This window comes from Rhea americana, unplaced genomic scaffold (assembly GCF_003343005.1).
Source record: "Rhea americana isolate MKP2758 unplaced genomic scaffold, rheAme1 scaffold_41, whole genome shotgun sequence".
NCBI lineage: Eukaryota > Metazoa > Chordata > Aves > Rheiformes > Rheidae > Rhea > Rhea americana.
This window is the reverse complement of record NW_028186546.1, coordinates 758,184-777,051: the sequence shown is the minus strand read 5'-3', so window position 1 is coordinate 777,051 and position 18,868 is coordinate 758,184. Positions and strand designations below refer to the sequence as shown.

General features: G+C 39.5%; 1 protein-coding gene across 1 annotated transcript in view; it reads left to right on the top strand.

The window, feature by feature from the left end:
- ATRN (attractin) overlaps positions 1-18,868 on the top strand; it is a 133,227-nt gene that overhangs the window by 66,316 nt on the left and 48,043 nt on the right. Inside the window, exons 20-24 of the mRNA XM_085314597.1 lie at positions 3,475-3,568; positions 4,439-4,491; positions 6,022-6,116; positions 6,661-6,739; positions 7,195-7,352. Of these exons, the coding sequence (XP_085170723.1) occupies positions 3,475-3,568; positions 4,439-4,491; positions 6,022-6,116; positions 6,661-6,739; positions 7,195-7,352 (479 nt within the window). The remainder of the gene's footprint in view (positions 1-3,474; positions 3,569-4,438; positions 4,492-6,021; positions 6,117-6,660; positions 6,740-7,194; positions 7,353-18,868) is intronic.

The window sequence follows — 18,868 nt, the reverse complement described above, 5'->3', positions numbered from 1 at the left end:
CAGTGGCTGAGATATGAAATGATGACAGACAGCACAATAACGGGTACAACGGAAAAGGTGTACCTTTGACACTTTATTCCAGAGCATTATCTGCAAGATTAAATACTGCTGATATTCTTAAACTCATTTTGCACACAGATAATTTGAAGTGCAGGAATGAATAAATTGAGCGAGCCAGCATGAGAAAATATAAAATTCTACTCCGAGCGTTCAGTTTTAATCACTGGATCATAATGTGCCATTTTATAGTTGTTGTTGTTCTACGCGTGTGGAAATTCCAGAGTAAGTTACTTTGGACACTTTTTTATGAGGAGCATCCAAAAATAGTTTGTTGAGATAATGAATGATAGACTCGAGTCCTCCAGTCACCTGAAAAAAGAAATTAGAAAATGCGTTGAGAGACTGTGGCACAGCGTTCATTCCGTATCTGATGAAACGAGGAGCTCGYGTCAAAAGTGCTCTGCTCTCAAGTGCTTTGGGCCCAGGTTTTTTAATTTGCTGTGATTTAAAGCTATTTACCGTGCAAGCATAAGAAGCAGGTAAGCAGGAGATTGGGCAGAAAGAGCAACGTGGACTGGAAGAAGGAAAGCAAGAGGAAATGGTCCCATCTGACGCAGCCAGAGCGAGTGACAGCAATTTATAATTTTGCTCCGTGGAAAAGGTTTCCAGAGGGGAATTCATTAGGGGAGAGCACTGGCTGATGGGCAGCAGAGCTTATGCTGAGATACTATGTGTTTCTCAGACCCCTAGTATCCTTTGGGGCAGGTAGGGTTTCCCAGAGCTGGAAGTGGTGGAGGGTGGGGGTTGAGAAGCTAGGAAGAAGTAAAAAGAGTGGGTGGGAGAAGATACCTTTCTCTGTCACTYTATGCTGCTAGAGCAGGTGAACTTTGCTTTATCACTTATGTTTAAGGATTTTTAATGAACTGCAGCTATTTCTCTGAAAGGACTTTTTGCATACCATTGTGGGCATTGGTTTTTGCAGTGCTGGGCAGATAATAACCAAACGGTAGCCAATTCGCTCCTCAGCGGTTGCTTTCAGAAAGTGTCCAGCATAGAACTGTGTTAATCAGGAAGGGCAGGAAATACAGCACATGAAATATGAAAATAGCTGTAAGGTGCTTTCTCTGCATTCAGTATTTTTGAGTTTCCTGATTAAACTTTTGCATGAAAATATGTTAGCGCTAGATAAGAAAGTTATTTGCAAGAGAATGCAAGGCACTATTATGTCTGAAATCAGATAGCCTGCGTGGCAGTTACTTTCAACTGCTCGGTGGAGCGTTTGCTGGTGGCCCACATGGAGCTGGTGGTGACACAACACTGCATTTTTTTTTTTTTTTTTTTTCCTCTGGCCTCTTGATTGCTTTGGAAGACAGCTAAAGCTTTTTGCTTGGAAAAGTGGAGGCAGGCAAGTAGTCAGTGTGGTCGCCATGGGACTGGAGCATCACAAATGCACTACGAGGACAACTGATCCCTGTGACCATCCCTGCATGGCTCTATAACCCGTGGTGTTTAAAGAAGATGGAAGGAGGCTTGCTGTGGAGGCAGTTCTGGTTAGTCATTCAAATTGCTACCATGCATCGGAGTCAAAAAGCTATTTCCAGTGAATTGTGGATTTCTGCTCTGCCATCAGCCTCTGGAGGGAAGAATTTTAGACATCAAGGCGGATTACTAGTACGCTATTTTGTCAATAGCTTGTTTCCAAGCTTCATAATTGTATGAAGAGCCACGAGGAAAYGTCTCCTCTCTGCATGTTCCAGTCCTCTGTTAAAAGATCTCTGCTAATGGGGCTTGTAGGAAAATGCATAAATAAAGACTACTTTAAATAGAGATACTTGAATGTTTGAACTTCTCAAGCATAAGCAGATGGCTAAAGAGGAGAGTGAAGAACTGAGCATTTATGTTCAAGATACTGTGATCTGCATCGCAACAACAAAAAAATAGAAATTTCTCTTAATTTTTGCTTRTATTCATGTTGAACATTAATCAAATTTCACTTTGCTTACGTTTTACAAAGCATAAGGAAGTACAAGACATTCTCAGTAGTACTAAGRTTTTTTTTAAGAGCCACTAATAAGAAATGTGTTTGCTTCACAGCATACAATTATTTTGTCAAATCTTGATTCAGTCTACTTGTTTCCACAATGGGCCTTTATGCTTCTTTGTATTTCATTCCATGTTGCTGCTAGGAAACCAGTCATCCGCTATTGAAAAGCACAATTAAATGTCCCTGATACAACATAGTTTCCGTTACATGCCAATATAAAGAAGATATCCAAACGATTTATAAAATGAGGTCCAAGGCGGGCAGAGCTTTTTAGGCTGGAGGCTTCATGTCAAAGAATCTACTGGTACATTAAATGACTCGTGTCTTGAAACGATTTGGCTTATCTCAGCATTTCCTAATGAGGAGACACCAGCTTTTAAAGAATACTATTTCCAGCAAGCTCAGGAACCACAGATGACAGATCTTCTTTATGTATTTTTCCGCTTCTTACATTGCACACTCCCCATCTGCAACTCTAAGAAATGAATGCGTCTTCCAGTTCATTGACTGAATACCTCCTAAAAGGTGTACCTACCTTCTGAAAAAAGTTGTATCTATTTTGCTAATTATAGTAAGAATTACTTCAAAAAGAACTCTTGTTCTTTTGCTTGTGCCTTCACTGCTCCTTTATGGATAGAGGTCTCAAGCTGTGTCAACATTAGCATTTTAGTTTGAATCGAGAGTGTACTTTTGAAGCAAATCTTCCATGTGTTCCTGCTGTCATACCTCACCGCATATCACAAATGATCTTGGGGTTTGTGAACTGGCCTACTTTGAGATATAATTAAACCAGAAGATCTGATCTGGGCCCTGATGTTCTTCAGCTGGGACTGGGAGGCGTTCAGTTCATGAGACCAGACCAAAGCAGTTCTAAAATGGACATTGTATTATCAGCACTGACTGTTTCAGACTGCAGACAGATTTATGTCATTTTCTCAAAGATAGTCTTCTTTCTAGATAGAGTCCTAGAAGCCCAAGGAGCTTGGTTTACTTGAAATAAAGAGATAAATAAATAAAGTGATCATAGCCTCCCTTTAAGAGTTTAAGTGAAATGTGTTAGCAATCCCCAAACTATTCCAAATATTATCTCTTTCCCACTGTTTATGGTATCTGTAGTGACATCTAGCAACAATTAAGGAAGTTAAATAGATTTTTGGAAGCTACGAAGACATAGGCTGATCGTGATTTCATACAAAAACACACAGTCTTGGAAGCCTCACTCGCTCCGATTTGACACATACCTCTATTTTTAGGAGCCTTTAGTATCTCAAAGAAACCAAAGACTACCAAATGGATTTTCATGTGTGGTTTAACTGTTGACGTATCACAGTTTGGAGTCTAAAGGATTTAATTGCCATGAAATCTCTCTCTCTCTCTTGCTTCATTCAAAATTGCTTCTTTTTTTCCTCCCCCCCCCCTCTGCTCAACAGCTTGCAAATGCAACGGCCATGCCTCCGTCTGCAACACGAACACGGGGAAATGTTTCTGCACCACCAAGGGAATAAAAGGAGACGAGTGTCAACTGTGAGTTTGTTTCGCTGTATTATTTTTGAAATCAAAAGGCGGTGCACATGCTGGAATGGGACCCCGACGTTTTTTTTAACGACCGCATTTATGATGTCTCTGCTCATCTCTCAGCGCTGACAGTTGACYAACTCCCTTGCCTGTGCAGCCAGCCGTACTTCCCCTGGGGGGATAACACGAGCAGAATGATTTCCTTGAGTTTTCCATTTTAAAAGCGTTTCTACTGCAAATGTCATGCAGAGTGTGTAGGGTGAAAGCTAACCCCCTGCCTTCCAAACTCTGCATACCACTTTGCTTATCCTTTTTATGCTTTCTCGACACTCTGATGCTGTTCTGAAGGAACATAAATACATCAAAAATAAGAGGGGAAAAGACTTAAACCTTCAAGCATTTTAGTGGAGCCCTTTCAGAGCACAAAATTTGCAGGAGAATTCTGTATAATAATATAAATGGTTTTAGTGAAATGCTAATGGAAATTGTTTCATTGCCAGGTTTATTTTTAAAGTGTTACTCATATGAGTAAACGTTGTAGGGCTAGATCCTGGATTGTCCAAAAATGGAAACTTTAGTGTTTGACTGTAGTRATCCAATTGAATGAATTGTGTAGAACTATTAACTCCATTTTAAATGGATGTGAAATGTTAATATTCATAATTTTATATTTCATTTTCACTACTTTCTAGTTTGTTTTGTGAAGATCTGTGAGATTTGCATCATTCCTTCAGCTGCACAGTATAGCTCAGACATGCATCTCTTATTTTTAATAGTGTACTGTTATTGGAACAGATGGTGTTTTCTGATTCCTTTTTTTTATTGGCTAGGAATAAATATAACTGAAGAAATGCATTAATTAAAAATACTTTCTTTTAGGTGTGAAGTTGAAAATAGGTATCAGGGAAATCCGCTTAAAGGAACATGTTACTGTGAGTACTATTGAGATTTTTTTTTTTTTTGGAGGTAGCAAATGTGTTTGACATTTGAAATGCATTATTTAAACCTAGTATTAGTTGCCTCAGAATCTGTTTAAAATACAGAGGATTAAGGCTAGGACTAGAAAATATATATATATATATTTATATATATATATATTTAAACATCGATTCTCACGAAACTGTAATTTAAAGAAAACCAAAATATTCTTGATAATGTCTGTGTCACAATTGGACCTGTCAGAACAGACTTTAGAATTTTTCTATTTTTACATGACTTTGAAATGAAAGCTGGTTGTCTGGAAAATGCTCTGAAATGTAATGACTGTAATGAGTCTAAATCAAAGTGTGTTTTGGAATTGCCATGGTTGCTTTGAAATGAACAGTTGGATCTCTGTGTAAATCTAATCTGCATCTTGCTAAAGTATCTTCTACTTAGTGGATACTCTCCACCTTCCATTTGCAAATATTAGCAATTAGGGCCTTTACAGACTTGAACAGATGTAATCTTAAGTTACCTAATGATACACATCTCATAGTATTTTTGTGAAACATGAATTATGAGCAAACTGTATCTGGGAAATCTGAATTGTGCTTTAGTAAAGCGCACTGATAACTTCTCATGGTAGTCTTTTTGCAAGTAGGACCTAACACCTAGGTGCCAGTGGCATAGGTGGTAGAGTAAGCAAAGATGTGAAAAAGACAGAACTTTACAACTTTCACAACAGCAGCCTTGTGCTATACAKGCTCAAAGTCTTTCTTAGTTTTCTTCTGCCTTAGAAATTTCTCTTCTGGTGCTTAGGTTGTAGGTAGACATCAGAAAGAAAAGAAAAATACCAGTTGTATAGCCTCATATTTATTATTATTTGGAATATCTCTGCATGGATTTGGGAATGTGCACAAGTTATGGTACAGTGCCTTAATAAAAGAAYAGTGAGATTGGTGGATGCACTCCCAAACTTGGAAAGGTGGTGTTCAAACCAGACAGACATGAGCAGTAGGAGGACACACAGGTAGACTGAACAGCTGGTCCTGGCATGATGTGATTTAGTGTCAGGTGGCAGCTGGATGATCACCAAACAGCTGCTCAGTAGAAACATTCTCCAAGGAGCACTGGTGTRCAGAAACTTAATCCATTCTCCACTGAAGGTTATACAGTCCATTTTATCTTACTAATATTTCCTAAGAATGTGGAGGCATTTCAATATGGAAAAAGTAAACATGTTACCATGTTTTCTCAATGTAGGGGTATGAACAGTCTTTTAATTTAAGGCTGGAGGCTCCTCATGGGCCTCTTCTTTTTTCCCCTCTAGCATCAACCTGGGAATCATCTCAGGTGGCAGAGAAGTCCGGAGTATGTCTCCTTTTTGTGCAGGATCACACATAGCTGGACTTGCTTTAAACAGTGCAGTGACTGCTAGTTGTGCTCTTGGTGCAAGAAGCACTTTAGTAGTATGCCTTGCTTTGCAGAAGTTAGTTTTGTTCTAAGACGTGCAATAACTTTCTCCTTTGCATTCTTTACAGATACTCTGCTCATTGACTATCAGTTCACCTTCAGTCTTTCTCAAGAGGATGATCGCTATTACACAGCCATCAACTTTGTAGCGACGCCTGAAGAGGTGAATTTTCTACCTTTCATTTAAGCTTCATCCTTTGGCTATATGTTCGTCCTCTCCTGACCATGGAGATGATGATTTTTCGTATTTCTGTGCATGTCCGGAGCTAGTCTCTTGATATAGTAGTATGTGTCCAGTTCAACAGAGCAAACAACCTTCTGATCTTCCTGGTCTTGGTCCATGCAGTTTCAGATATTCATGGTAAAATTATATAAGGACCCACTGATATTTTTACATTTGTTTGTAAAGCTTGCTGAGCATCTGTAGTCTTGGTAGTTGCTCACCACATACCTTGTGCCTGTATTCTTGCTGTTTTACTCCAAGCACATGACGTGTTTTGTTCTTCATTGTGCTTTTTTTGGCGAGGAAATGCTACTTTCAGAAAACAGAAATAGTTCTGTAGGTTGTCTTCGTGTGAAGATGCTTAATGTATTTGCTGTAGGTAGATAATCAATTCCAAGATTTCTTACAGTGAAGATTTKCTAGGAAGACAGTGCAGTAGGATAGCTTATCCTAAAAATGCATTTTCTTTTTTTTTTTTCTTTAGCAAAACAGAGACCTTGACATGTTTATCAATGCATCTAAAAACTTCAACCTGAACATTACATGGTCAACAAGTTTTGCAGGTAAAACAAGTATGATCTTATACTTAACAATAAGGAAATTTGCTTTGTAGCTTGTTTCAGTTAAAACTGATACCACTTTAAAAAAAAAAATAGGCAGAAGTAGTTGGGGAAACCTTTTCTTCTTTTAACTTATGAACTTGCTATATCATATTCGTAGGTGTTGGGCTTGGGGAAAAGTAAGATGTTATAAGAATTATATTTTTCTTTCTTTTTTGCCATCTTGTATCATGTTTTGGAGACAGTGAAGGTGCTAATATAATGTTTAGTAATGCAACATTTCTACATACGTTGATTTTGATAATGTGACGCAACTCAAAATAGTAGCATTTAGATAAATAATTCATTTTACTGTCATTGTAATAACGTTAGAACTCAGGATAATCGGCCCTTTTTTTAATCACGTAAAATATGCCTTGAAACATCTTTTCTTGCTATCTCTTAACATTTTAAAACAGCGGGCACACAGGCTGGTGAGGAAATTCCAGTTGTTTCAAGAACCAACATAAAAGAATACAAGGACAGCTTCTCCAATGAGAAATTTGATTTCCGCAACAATCCAAACATCACTTTCTTTGTTTATGTCAGCAATTTCACCTGGCCAATAAAAATACAGGTAGGCACTCTTAATATGTCTATAATTATTTTAAAATACTTGTTTTTTCCCTCAAGCAACGTGGCAATTTAGTGTGCTGTATATTGTCCAAGCTGGGCAAGCTCTCGGTGTTATCCTGCAACAGATGGAGACTGATGAAGAGCAAAATGGTGCATCRCCATCTGATGTCACCTCAGCCCAGTGGCTCCACAAATGCACTGTGAAGTGAGTGGGGTTGCTTATTAACAGAGCTATATTCTAATGACGTCTTTGACTTTTAACTGTTGTCCGTTGCTCTTGAGGAAAGCACACAAGGAATCAAAAAGCCTAAACCCAAGCCCAGAATGAGAAAACAGAGGAAATCTCAGTTTTTAATATTACTTACGGTATTGTTAATTATTTTCTAGATGGAGAATTTTTGTCTGGTTTACAGATTGGTAAAATCTTACTTCACTGATTAATCCTATTTTTAGATATGAAGGAGCCTGCAAGAATTGCAAGTTAAAACTTTTACTGGCTTTTTCTATGCCTCCTCATCTAGATACAAACTCTAAATTTTCTGTAGAGCCACACTCAGCTGGGTAGATTGCTTTAGCAACCTTGCATTATTTCATGTGCCTTTTCTTTTGGAGCTCTGGGTTACATGCTGTCTGGTTTCATGGACTTTGAACACACTGAAACTTCTGAGATATTTATCCACCTTGGGGACGTATCTTTCCGTAACCTCCTTCCCATTAGATGTWTTGCCTTGCTCCGATTTTGGTGCCCTTGCCCTTAACAAAAGGGGTATAGCTGATTTGTTTTAATCTCTTTCCTCTGCTTAGTGCATGCCCTCTTCATTTTCCTTTTATGGACTCCTTTACTTGTATGGCTGAAACTTCTCTTGTTTTATCGTTTGCTGAGGTCTAGCACAGCTTGAGGTTCAGCAGTTCTTGATTTCTCTCTGGTACCACTTGCTGGCTTTTAAGGCATACGTAATGAATCCTTTTYCTCTCCATAACATGTGGACTCTTTAATTGTTCTTAACGTCCTTTTTGAGGTTGGTTTTGAGGATATAGGTTTCAAATAGTTTTGCATCTTCAACCTGAGAGAAATTCTTAGATGGCTGCTTTCCTGTCCCTTATCTCCTTAGTCTACTTGATTTTAATATCTTAACTTCTCGTAGTTAAAAAGAGTGAACTTTGATTCTCTTAGTTTATCCTAAATTTAATCTGAATGTGCTTGTGTGCAGAAATCCAAAGTAATTTTATGCGGCCAAATCTTGTCTAACATCCTTGCTATTTGCCAAAATAAAGTCTAAAATAGCATCAGTTCCTATTGGTTGAGAGACTTTTTTTGTGTTGAAGTCTRTCAGCAATATCACATCCATGAATATGAGGGTCCTCATGACCACTGTTCAGTTGGTATCTAAAAGGTTTGTTTCCTAGAACTGGCATATTTCTSTCATCTTTCTCTGAATACCTATTAATGTTGAACATCTCTGCCCTTTCTCATGTTTGCAGTAGCAATTCTTCATTACTCGTTAGGGCTTTGTCATCCTTCTCCAGGAGGACCACCTGCATCCCCTTTCACCAGTGATCCTGTCATAGCTTGGCATGATGTTCCTCCTTTCTGGTGGGAGTTTAGCAGGGTTGCTCATCTGAGTGCGAGTTAAAGTCGGGCTCCTCCTGCATCCTTTAACAGCCTTTTTGGACTCAAATCTGCATTTTATATTCCTGAAGATGCAAGGTCTTCTATTTATTAGCTCGGRCCATGGTTGGGATGGTTGTCCTGTCTCCTTCACGAAGAGCCTGCAGGCGTATAGACCTGCTGTTTGCTGGTATCACGCTGTATTTTCACTCCATTCACCATCTGGTGTAACCTTGCAGTATCAGGTCATTGGCTATGTCTTTACCAAAGTCTGCAGCTACATCTTCAGTGTTCTGATCATCTGTGCTGTCAGATTGCATGCCACTCAAAAGATTTTCTAGACTGGCTGCTGAGACACTTTATGGTTTGACACTATGCTTCTTGTACGTGCCTGGGGTACTGTTTTACTCTAACACTTTTCCTTCCTTGACATCCTAATGTTCTTGAGAGCATTCATGAGTAGGAGATGATATTATAGATAGTAATGGTTCCATAGAGGAAAAACTAGGGAGAAGTCAGTAAAAAAGTAGGATTTTTCTCCTGGACTTACCATGTCCTTTCAGGTTCTGTGTAATCTTCCATAGTGGACTGAGACACCTTCCATTCTCCTTAGTTGTATTCTCTGCTCCTATCTGTCCTTTCTGCTCCTTTCTTGTTTGCTTTCCCTCTTTTTTTCCTTTTTTCCTTTTTTTTTTTTTTTTTTTTTTTTGCCAAGTCTGAGTTCTCTGTAGAAGCACATCATTAATGAGAAAAGACCAAATATGGATGTTTGGGGCAAAGATTTGATTATAGCCAGTCCTTGATTGGGATTTGCTGCAGGAATTAAGTGGGGGTGATCTCCAACTTCTTGATCACTCTGCTTTCCTGCCTGTTCCTTCAATACTCGCTCTGTACTCCTTTCTTCTCAGTAATAGTTTTTAAACAGACTTTTTTTTTATTCCTTTTTCTAAATGACCATTCCGTATTTTACTGCATAAAAATTCCTTTGCAGTTTAGGTTTAGTCCTTCAGGGCATGCTGACTTCTTAATTAAAACTACATGCAACAGTATGGCCAGGATGCAAGCTGTTTTTCTTTTCACAGAAGCTTCGATCTGCTCTTTGCAGTTGTGCGCTGAAACTTTTTGCAACTACAGRATGTGTTTCAATTTCCCTTTGGCAATTGAAGTGCTTTCAATATAAGAAATGCAGTGAAGTCGGTGAAACTCTGGGACTGCCCGATTGCTTTTGGGAAATGCTGGAAAATATTTTTTCCRTGTGCGTGACCTTGCAGCTTACACATTTTGTTTGAACTGTTCCTGTGAAGTATGTCAAACAGTATTTTGTATCTTCTGTTTGAATAGCATAATAAGCAGTTGTGCACACATTTTCCTATCCTGGCTTATTTTCAATTTAGATATAGTTTATGTTATGACAGAAGTGTTTATGTAGATGTATAATCTTGGATAAGAAAACTTCACAAACCTACAGTATTCATCATGCAATTAATGAAAGCTGCAATCTACATTATTTCTTAAAATTAAGAAACTTTATTCTGAAGTTGTTGACTGAAATCTGTCTCACTTTCCCTCTTTCTTTGCCTTTTAGACTCTTGACTTTGAGAGTATAAACACTCTTTTGTGCTAGAGATAGCTGTGTTCTTGCCAATGCTAAATTCTGGCTATTTTTTTTCCACTTGTTGCTCCACCTCTCTTCAAAACCACTTCAGTTAGGAGGGCTTTTTTTTTGTTTTGTTAAGTGTATTGGTTTAGGATGTCTTTCCCTCACTCTTTAATGATTCAAAATGAGTATTTTGCAAAAGAACTAAAGCTGCAACATGTAGAAAGCCTTCAAAATACAGCTRTCTGCTTACTAGTGGCTTCTGCCGGAATGGTTTCCCTGCATGAAAGCTACGTTGCGGAGCTCTTTTAAAAACTTAGCTTGCCAAGCTTTCCTGAGAACACAGGTAAGAGCCGGTTGGAAACGTCTCGATATTTCCGTTCTGTTGTGTGCTGGTTCTCTGTTAACAAACTCGGGCTGGCGTGGCCACAGTGACTTTTTAAGCCTCGTGTAAAAYGCAGCTGCTCACCTTTCTTTCTTTTGCTTGGAGAGCGCTGCCCTAAATGTTCCTGATCAGGCACAGGACTGAGCAATACACATTTTAGAAAAGGACATTAGTGAGCGTTGGTTTTCTCTAAAGTATGTGAACGTTACACGATTTTTCTTTTCTTTCCTATGTTACGTGTTTTCTTAATCTGTGCTGCGAGTTTGTAGAATTGCTTTGCTTTGCTTTCAAAACGTAACTCAGGTTAGAAAAGTTAGCTGTAGGATTAAAAGCCAAAAAGCTGTAGTATATTGCAACTAAGGAAATTTGAAACAGTAACTTTCAGAGGGCTTCTTTTGATGGGTTGCAGTTCAGACAAAAATCTCTCGGCTCACCCAGATGTGAAACCAAAGTCCTGAAGCTGACAAGGAGCTAATGGTGAGAACTTGAAACTCCCTTTGATACTTGTGTGAATGTCAGCAGTTTTTAACAACTCCTAAACTAGTGTGTATTTGCTTTGAACAGATTCCAGGAAGTTAATCCTTCTCTAGAATGCACAGTAGGTCAAATTTAGAGTTGCTGGTATAGCTTACTTAAAACCTATTTTAATGGCTATGAGCTGTCTGTCCCATTACAGTTTACTATTGATAGTGTTTTCTACCACTCACCAACTATAAACTGTGTTCTTGTTGTGTTTCATACCAAAACTATTGTTTTCATTAAAGCTATTTCATTTTTGCATTTTACTCTCCCAGAACTCAGAACCTCCTCTGTAGTCTTTTACATTGATCTCAACTTTCTGAGTGCGTGCAAGAAGCCTAGGAGCTGATTAAGGGGAAAAAACAGTTTGTAATTGTATCATTAACTGGCAATTGCCTCATCTCTTTCTCTYGGGTTGGTTGAAGTATTTTAATTTGAATGCGCTTAAATGTTAATTATAAGCCAAATGCTTCAAAGAACAAAGAGAGGCTAAGGCGTTTGATAGCCCCTCGCATGCAAAATACACCGTTTGCYGAATTGCGCCAGCTAGTCACTGTATGCTGTTTGCTTGGCAATTCATCATCACGCTGGGCTTCAGCAGAGTGCTGCAGTAAGTGCGAAGCGTCTCTGCGTGTGATGCTTGGTGCACCAGCATTAGACCTCTTACTTTTTGAGGACCCTTAAGTATTAAGATAACAAGTGGGGAAGCTTTCAAGTCACTTAAATTGCTGCCTTCCACTGTGGGTTATTAAAGGCTGCAGTAGAAAAATAGCTAAAATTACCCTTGCTGTCTGCATTTCTTTAATTTCTCAAATTTTGTCATGGGCTGCTGAAGCTTTCTTCTGGATTCCTCCAGATGATTTCTTTCGGAGCAATGGGCCTACACAGGCTCTTCTGAAGCTTTATTCCTTTCTATTTAGAAGGCTAATGCACTGTGGATAGCTTAATGCAATCRCATAATGCGTTCTCAGAATTATTCTAGGTATTTCAAATATGCCATTTACCGTGATGGGAAAATATTTGTGAATCCACTCAAAACGTTGAATAGTGGTAGAGTTCATTTGCCGGAATTGTGAATGGGGATCCGCAAGGTGGGAACAATTCATCTCCATTGAATTGATAGCTGCTTTATGAGTAGCTGCCAAAAGTTCAAGCACGGAGATTGGAACAAACGGCAGACCTGAAAATTGAGGACAGCCTGAAATGTGTCATAATTAAATCAGCCTTTTATTTGCAGTGTTTTCTTTCAGTGCTGAATGAGGTGACTGTCACTAACCTGTGCGWATGCGCTCGCAGATCCGTGACTTGCTCAGCTTGCCCGCTGCCGTACGTACCCAGCGCATCCAGCGTGCGAGGTCCCAGGGAGTGAAAATCATTATGTGCAAAGCTCCTGGGTGACGTTTTCTTCTTTAATGAACTACCTTCCTTTAGGGGGCTTTTCTGCCACTGCTGTGTTCTCCTTTTGCTAAGATGCTGTTGGAGTAAATATTACCTGGATGACTCCATCTACATTTTGATGCACTTTTCAGTGCTCCAGTTAGAGCTGTGCCCCTGCAAATGAGTAAGATTTCAGATAGGTATGGAAGTACGATCCTGCTCGGAAAAATGCTTTCAGAAATGGCATTTTCTTGTATTTGAGTTCTTTGTGTATTAGTCCTATAGCTACTAATTTTGGTACTCTTTTAAGATCTTTTTTTTTCCCTTCCCTTAGTTGTCRCCCTCTGAGAAAAGAGGTTAGTCTCTGTTCATTCCCATGTGTCACGYGAGTTGTGCTTTGTCGCTCATTAATGATGAAACCTAATGGTTTTCTGGGTTTTTTGGGGGACTGTATTGTTTCCACTAATGGCCTCCTTTGACCTGTGAAACAGTTCCCATTGGCATACAAGGGTACACTGAAATTGTATACAGGAATGCAAGAAAGTTGATTCCCTTCAAGTCCACTTTGCTTTGTAGAGCAGGCAATTAGGAACAAACACRTCCTTTTCTTAAGCCACGAGGTACTTTGTGTGTTGGTGTGTGGACAACGTTCAGGTGACACCACATGTTGCTGTTCTCAGCTGTATTTCAGAGGAGAGATGAATTATAAGCTGATTGAAATTCTTATGAGGAATTGACTCTCTGACTGGGTAAAGTGGGCTAATTTTCTCTTATACTGAATGTGGCTATTTAAGTGGGAAATAGTAATGAATATTTTACAAAGTGCCAGAAATTGTATTACTACGACCCTTCAGATTCCGCAAGCAAAGTTCTCACTCTGGTCKTCATCATCGTTATTGTAATGTTGCATGGGCCTTGTGTCCAGCACTATGTGAATACTAAAATCTTTCAAGCTCTCRTTTTTTCAGAGGAAATCTCTTTTATTAAAGCAGATTTGGCTTAAATTTCTTTTTCTGGTGYCTGTTTCCTCATGCTGCTATTTTTTATCAGTGATGTCACCCATAAAACAGGTGGTCACCATGAATCTATAATACCCATTTCAGATAATTAATTTTACTTGCCATTCAAGGTTTGCTGTGGTCAGGGAAGCCCTTACTGGTTTGCAGAGTTAAGTGATGGATGAAACATCACTTCACCCAAAGTGTGGGAATACACTGAAGTCCTGCATAGTGAGGAAGACGSTACGCTTTCGCTTAAGAACGGAGCTGGAGGAACGCGGGACTCCACGCTTCCCCTGTCCTTTTATTGCAAGCTTTCTACCTCTTTTAAGGCGATGTGCCTTTTGTAAGCAGTGGTGTTCTCCAGGGTCATCTCTTTGAGGTTTACCRTCTAACGAAAAGGCTTGGATAATACTTGGAGTGAGATAAAGRGAAGACATCTCAGTTAAAAAGTGGGGTCTATGACTGACTCTAGTGCCCTGATCCGTCTCTAGAGGCCGTTTAGATTAGCTATTTGATATGTGGCATAAGTATTTCTCGAGGACTGGACATAACCCCTGTAGATTTCCCATCTTTCTCTGACAGAAYGTCATTTGGTAGTCGCAAGCCACAGGCAAACCAAATGAAAGCTCTCAGTAAAGTAAAAGGATAAATGCCTTTGCTGTTGGCCAAAGAGAACAAAATACAGCTAGATAGGTGGCAAATACTTTGATAAAATAATTAGGTAGGCTTGATACCATACAGAGTATGGTGATCTTGGTAGCTTTCCTGCCAGGTCCTCGGTGTGGTATACTGTGCTTCACACACCTTTAATTAGGAGTAGATGTAGATGATGAGATGTAATCTTACCTAGCCCTCCAGGACCCTCCTGTTCCAAAAATGTTCTTTTTCTTTGCTTCAGAAAGCCCTGGAACGTCGAAGCTGGTTGCTAACAATGTTCCTTGCCTTTATTCAGATGTACCTGCAGGTGCTTTTGAACCTCCGTTACTGCGTCTTTCTCACTGTGGCGAGGTTCTCGCTTTACCGAACAATGAAACGTAAATCAATTTGTTAATCTGATGAAATTTGCTGTTGAATGTAATTACTTTTGGAGACATGCAATTACATGCTGATTTTTCAAGAACAGGCAAACGGGCATCTTCGGCTGGGGGTGGAAAGATTTGAAACAGAACAGTTAAATGATACTTTAAAACATGAAACAGCTGCTTCCTTTTTATCTGTTCCTGTCCGCTCTCTCCCCCCCCCCCCCATCAACGGATGACATTTTCTCCTTTTAGAAGTTGTAAGTAATATTTTTGCTAGCAGCTTCTTAACTACTTGAGAATTAGGGTTTCTCTCAAATGCAGTTAACCCTTTTGAGGAGGTGTTGCAAACTTTACCACTTTTCCCTGGAGTAGTGACTTATCCCTTGTAACTTCTTGTTAATCCTTTAAAACTGCTCACAATAAATTTTTCCCAAGTGCTGTAATTTGCATGTTTTTTTTTTCCTTTTTAATGCTTGAAATCTTGTTTTGCTTTTCCTCCTTTCTACACCTTCAGCTACAGCTGGGATGATCTGCTGCTTGGTTAGTGAAGTTATACTCTATAGTGTTAACACCTTGCTTGGGTTGGAGAAGAAACACGACGCTTTATCGCAGACTGTTTTAGCTGTCCCTGCAAATGAGGCAAGTTCCAAGGCAGCTTGGTTCTCAAGTGTTTTATTTTTTCCTTTCCCTTGAAACTAGGAAAAAAAATGTTCAGTGCAGACTTTAAAGATACCGAGAAGGTTGGTTAGGATAAACTTTCCTTTGGATGTGAGAGTAGGGTGTATATGGATTGCCTTACATTTAAGGAAGTTTTTTTTTTAAAAAAAACTCTTTTTTAATGTGCAGGGCTGAAAAACGTAATACAGAAGAGGCAGAGTTTTATTTTGCATGGAAGTAGCGCGTACATCAGGCAATTAATCTCTCCTGGGTTAGGCCCAGGGTGGTGATGGTGGCTTGCAGTTGCTCTAGTTTTGTGCTAAAGAGCTCTCCTTGAAAATATGGTATGCAATTGTTGAGTGTAAACGTAAAACTMAGGTTCAAATATATTTTTGGTAAATGAGCAATGTAGACCATTGCAGGGAAGCTTTTACAGCTACCAAAAGAGCTAGATATATTTCCTCATATGAAAGCTTATTTAAAGAGTCGAAGAACGGTAAGCAGAGTTAACGAAGAGGAGAAAAGTGCACTGCCTATAAAATATAAGAAGCCAGGATACTCAGATGCAACAGTAGATAYAGCCTTGCTAAGTCGCTGGGGAAAAATAGATCCTGTACTAAACCRGGATGACAAAACCAGAAAACTTCTGTCTCGTTTAACTAACCAAYGTGAGGACAGAGCCTCCAACACTTGAATAACAATTCTCGGGTGGCTCTAGGGCTCTGCTTTTGTTAAGAATAACCTGGTTTTGGACCACTGTTAAAATTTCTTCTTTTCCCACTTAGTTTCGGGACTTCGTATTTTTAAGGTCTCCTTACCATGTGGGCAAGCCTTTCTCACGGCACAGCTAGCAAGCATTGAAGAGAGTTGGGGTCGTGGCAGTACGGTACTATCATAGCTCTATAGAATAAATCCAGTGTATCTGGGTTGTTAATTTTTCCCTACCCTGCAGTGTTATTTTTTTCATCTTAAGATTTCTGTAACGCAAAATCACAGAGGAGTCTCTTAAAAAAACATAAAGAGCCTCAATGAGTAAAACAGTCTAGTCTGTGAATTCTGACTTCTTAGCCCTTAAAAGACTGTTGATACTGCTTAATGAGTCAGTCCTTTGATCAGCTTTATATGAGCTTGAATACGCTGTGATCCACAGTGTAAAGTTACTTTTTAGAGTACCCGATGTTTTTTCCTTTCTTTTTGTGAGAAACACGTATCAGCCTGCCAGTTCTGCAGCTAGGGCCACGTAGTGAGAAGAAGCAAATCTATTAAAGCTTCCTGCATTTTATTTTGTAAGTATGAGAGTGCACAATTTTAAAAATCCTGAAATGTGCCAGCATTGAAATTTCAAGTCTTGTGCAAATCTTTTATTCTTTTATCTTCCTTTCTTTCTCCCTGCAAATAAACAGTGTTTTTTTTTTCTTTTTTTTTTTAAAAAAAATGTCAGTGCTGCTTCAGCTAGTTACCTGACATTGGATTTGAGATGGCGCATGGCTTTGGTATTATCTAATAGTGTGAGGAATGTTGGCCCTGAAAGATATTTTTGTTATTTATATAAAAGATTTGTTTTGTTACTTATATGAAATCCTTAGAACTTCAGTAGAGACTTTTGAGGCTGGCATTTCRCAAACCTTTTGTGGTACAGATTGATAAACGTTTTAAAATATTCATCCTCTGTGATCCTGGGAAATCACAGTTTCCTCGGAGTTCATTCGTTCCTTCTCCACTAATACCACTGTAACACTGAGCTCCAGCCTGCATATATTTCCAGTGTTTTGTCTGGTCAGAAATGATGCAAGACATAAGGTTTTGCCCGTTTCCATCTGTCAGCTATTTTGCAGCCTGGGAAAAAAAAAGCGCTAATACATATTTAGCGGCTTTGCTCTTCTTTTTCTTCTTGATTCCTACTTGGCTACTTTTATTGTAAGCGCTTTAAGAAAACAGCTTTCTTAGTTGTATATCATGCTTCTGGCACACAGGCAGTTGTGTACGGTAAAGCTCATCTTTTTGCTGGACTTTCAGGGTCTGGGAGAGGATGTGTTTAAGCAGCTCCGTGCTAAAGTGTTTCTCTTCCCCCCGTTCCCATATTGAAATTCTCCATAAAAGTTGGTATGTTCACGATCCTTGTTTCTTCTGCACGCAGATGGTGTCAGTTCTGCTCGGCACGAGGCCAACTAGTGTGATGCTTCACAGCAGCATCCAAGCAGCAGGGCTTGGTAGTGGAGATGTACTTGAGAGCTTGCAACTGGAAAGGKTGGAACATTTTAATGCTAACGGCTCGCTTTCCAAAGTGTGGGGTAATGACTAGCTTTGGCATTTGTTTTTGCCAATTTTTTTGATAGTTCAAAGCTGCCTAGTCTCCAGAAGCATTTTTGTATTAATAAATAAGTCCGCATCCCTTTAACGTAAGGAATTTGCAAACGTTCTTCTCTTTGAAGATTCTCGTGGTGGGAGATGGAAAACTCACTTGGTAACCCAAATGTTATTCTCCACTGCGGATTAAATAACCGCTTTTTTCCTTTCCAGGGCAGGAACGAACTGCCCAGCGCGCTGTGCGAGCAGAGTGGCCGTGGTGCTGCTGGCTGTCGAGATCTGGCCCCAGAAGCTGGGCTCCTCTCGCAGCGCCCGCTTCCCTCGCGAGCAGCCTGCCAGCGGTCGGCCTTTCCGGCCGGCGCATCAGCGCGGGATCCCTGCCGCCACGTTCAAGATAACGCAAAACGGCTTTACGGCATAAGCGCGCCTGAGGTCCAGTATAAGGGTCGATAGTTTATGTAGGTGTTGGAGAACTCTCCAGTTTTCAGGTTGTTGCTTCTAAACCTGGCAGTGGAAAATGTGCGTTCTCTAAGATGACGGGTTTTATTGCGTTGTTTTTCTCGGCCAAATTCCTCGTAAAGGAATGCATTCCTTACCTGCGTTTCATTTAGGAGCATGACCTTTTAGCGAAAGGTTTTTTTCCCCCTTTATTTAAACTTTTAGAAGAGAAATGGCGTGAAGCACAGTTCTTGTAGTTGAGAACGTCTTGTTACTTGTATGTTGTAGAATTAAAACCATCAAACCTGTCGGTCAGTCTTCTATATTGACAAGAATTAATTGATATCAACACTGGCACAGYCCCACTAGCTTGTAAGCAAAGAAAATACCCTTCTTGGACAAAAAGAAGCACTATAGAAGCATGTTTTGGRAGGCAGTAGCAATATGACAACAGCTCTTTCTGCTTTTCTAATTTCCACCCTCTTTCTTTTGCATTTCAATCCTACAATTTTCCTTCAAAAGTATTTAGTCAGGCACCTTAACAGTAAGTGGATTTTGGGGGCCAACAGTAAGTAAAGATTTTTGTCTTCAAGAAATATGCAAAC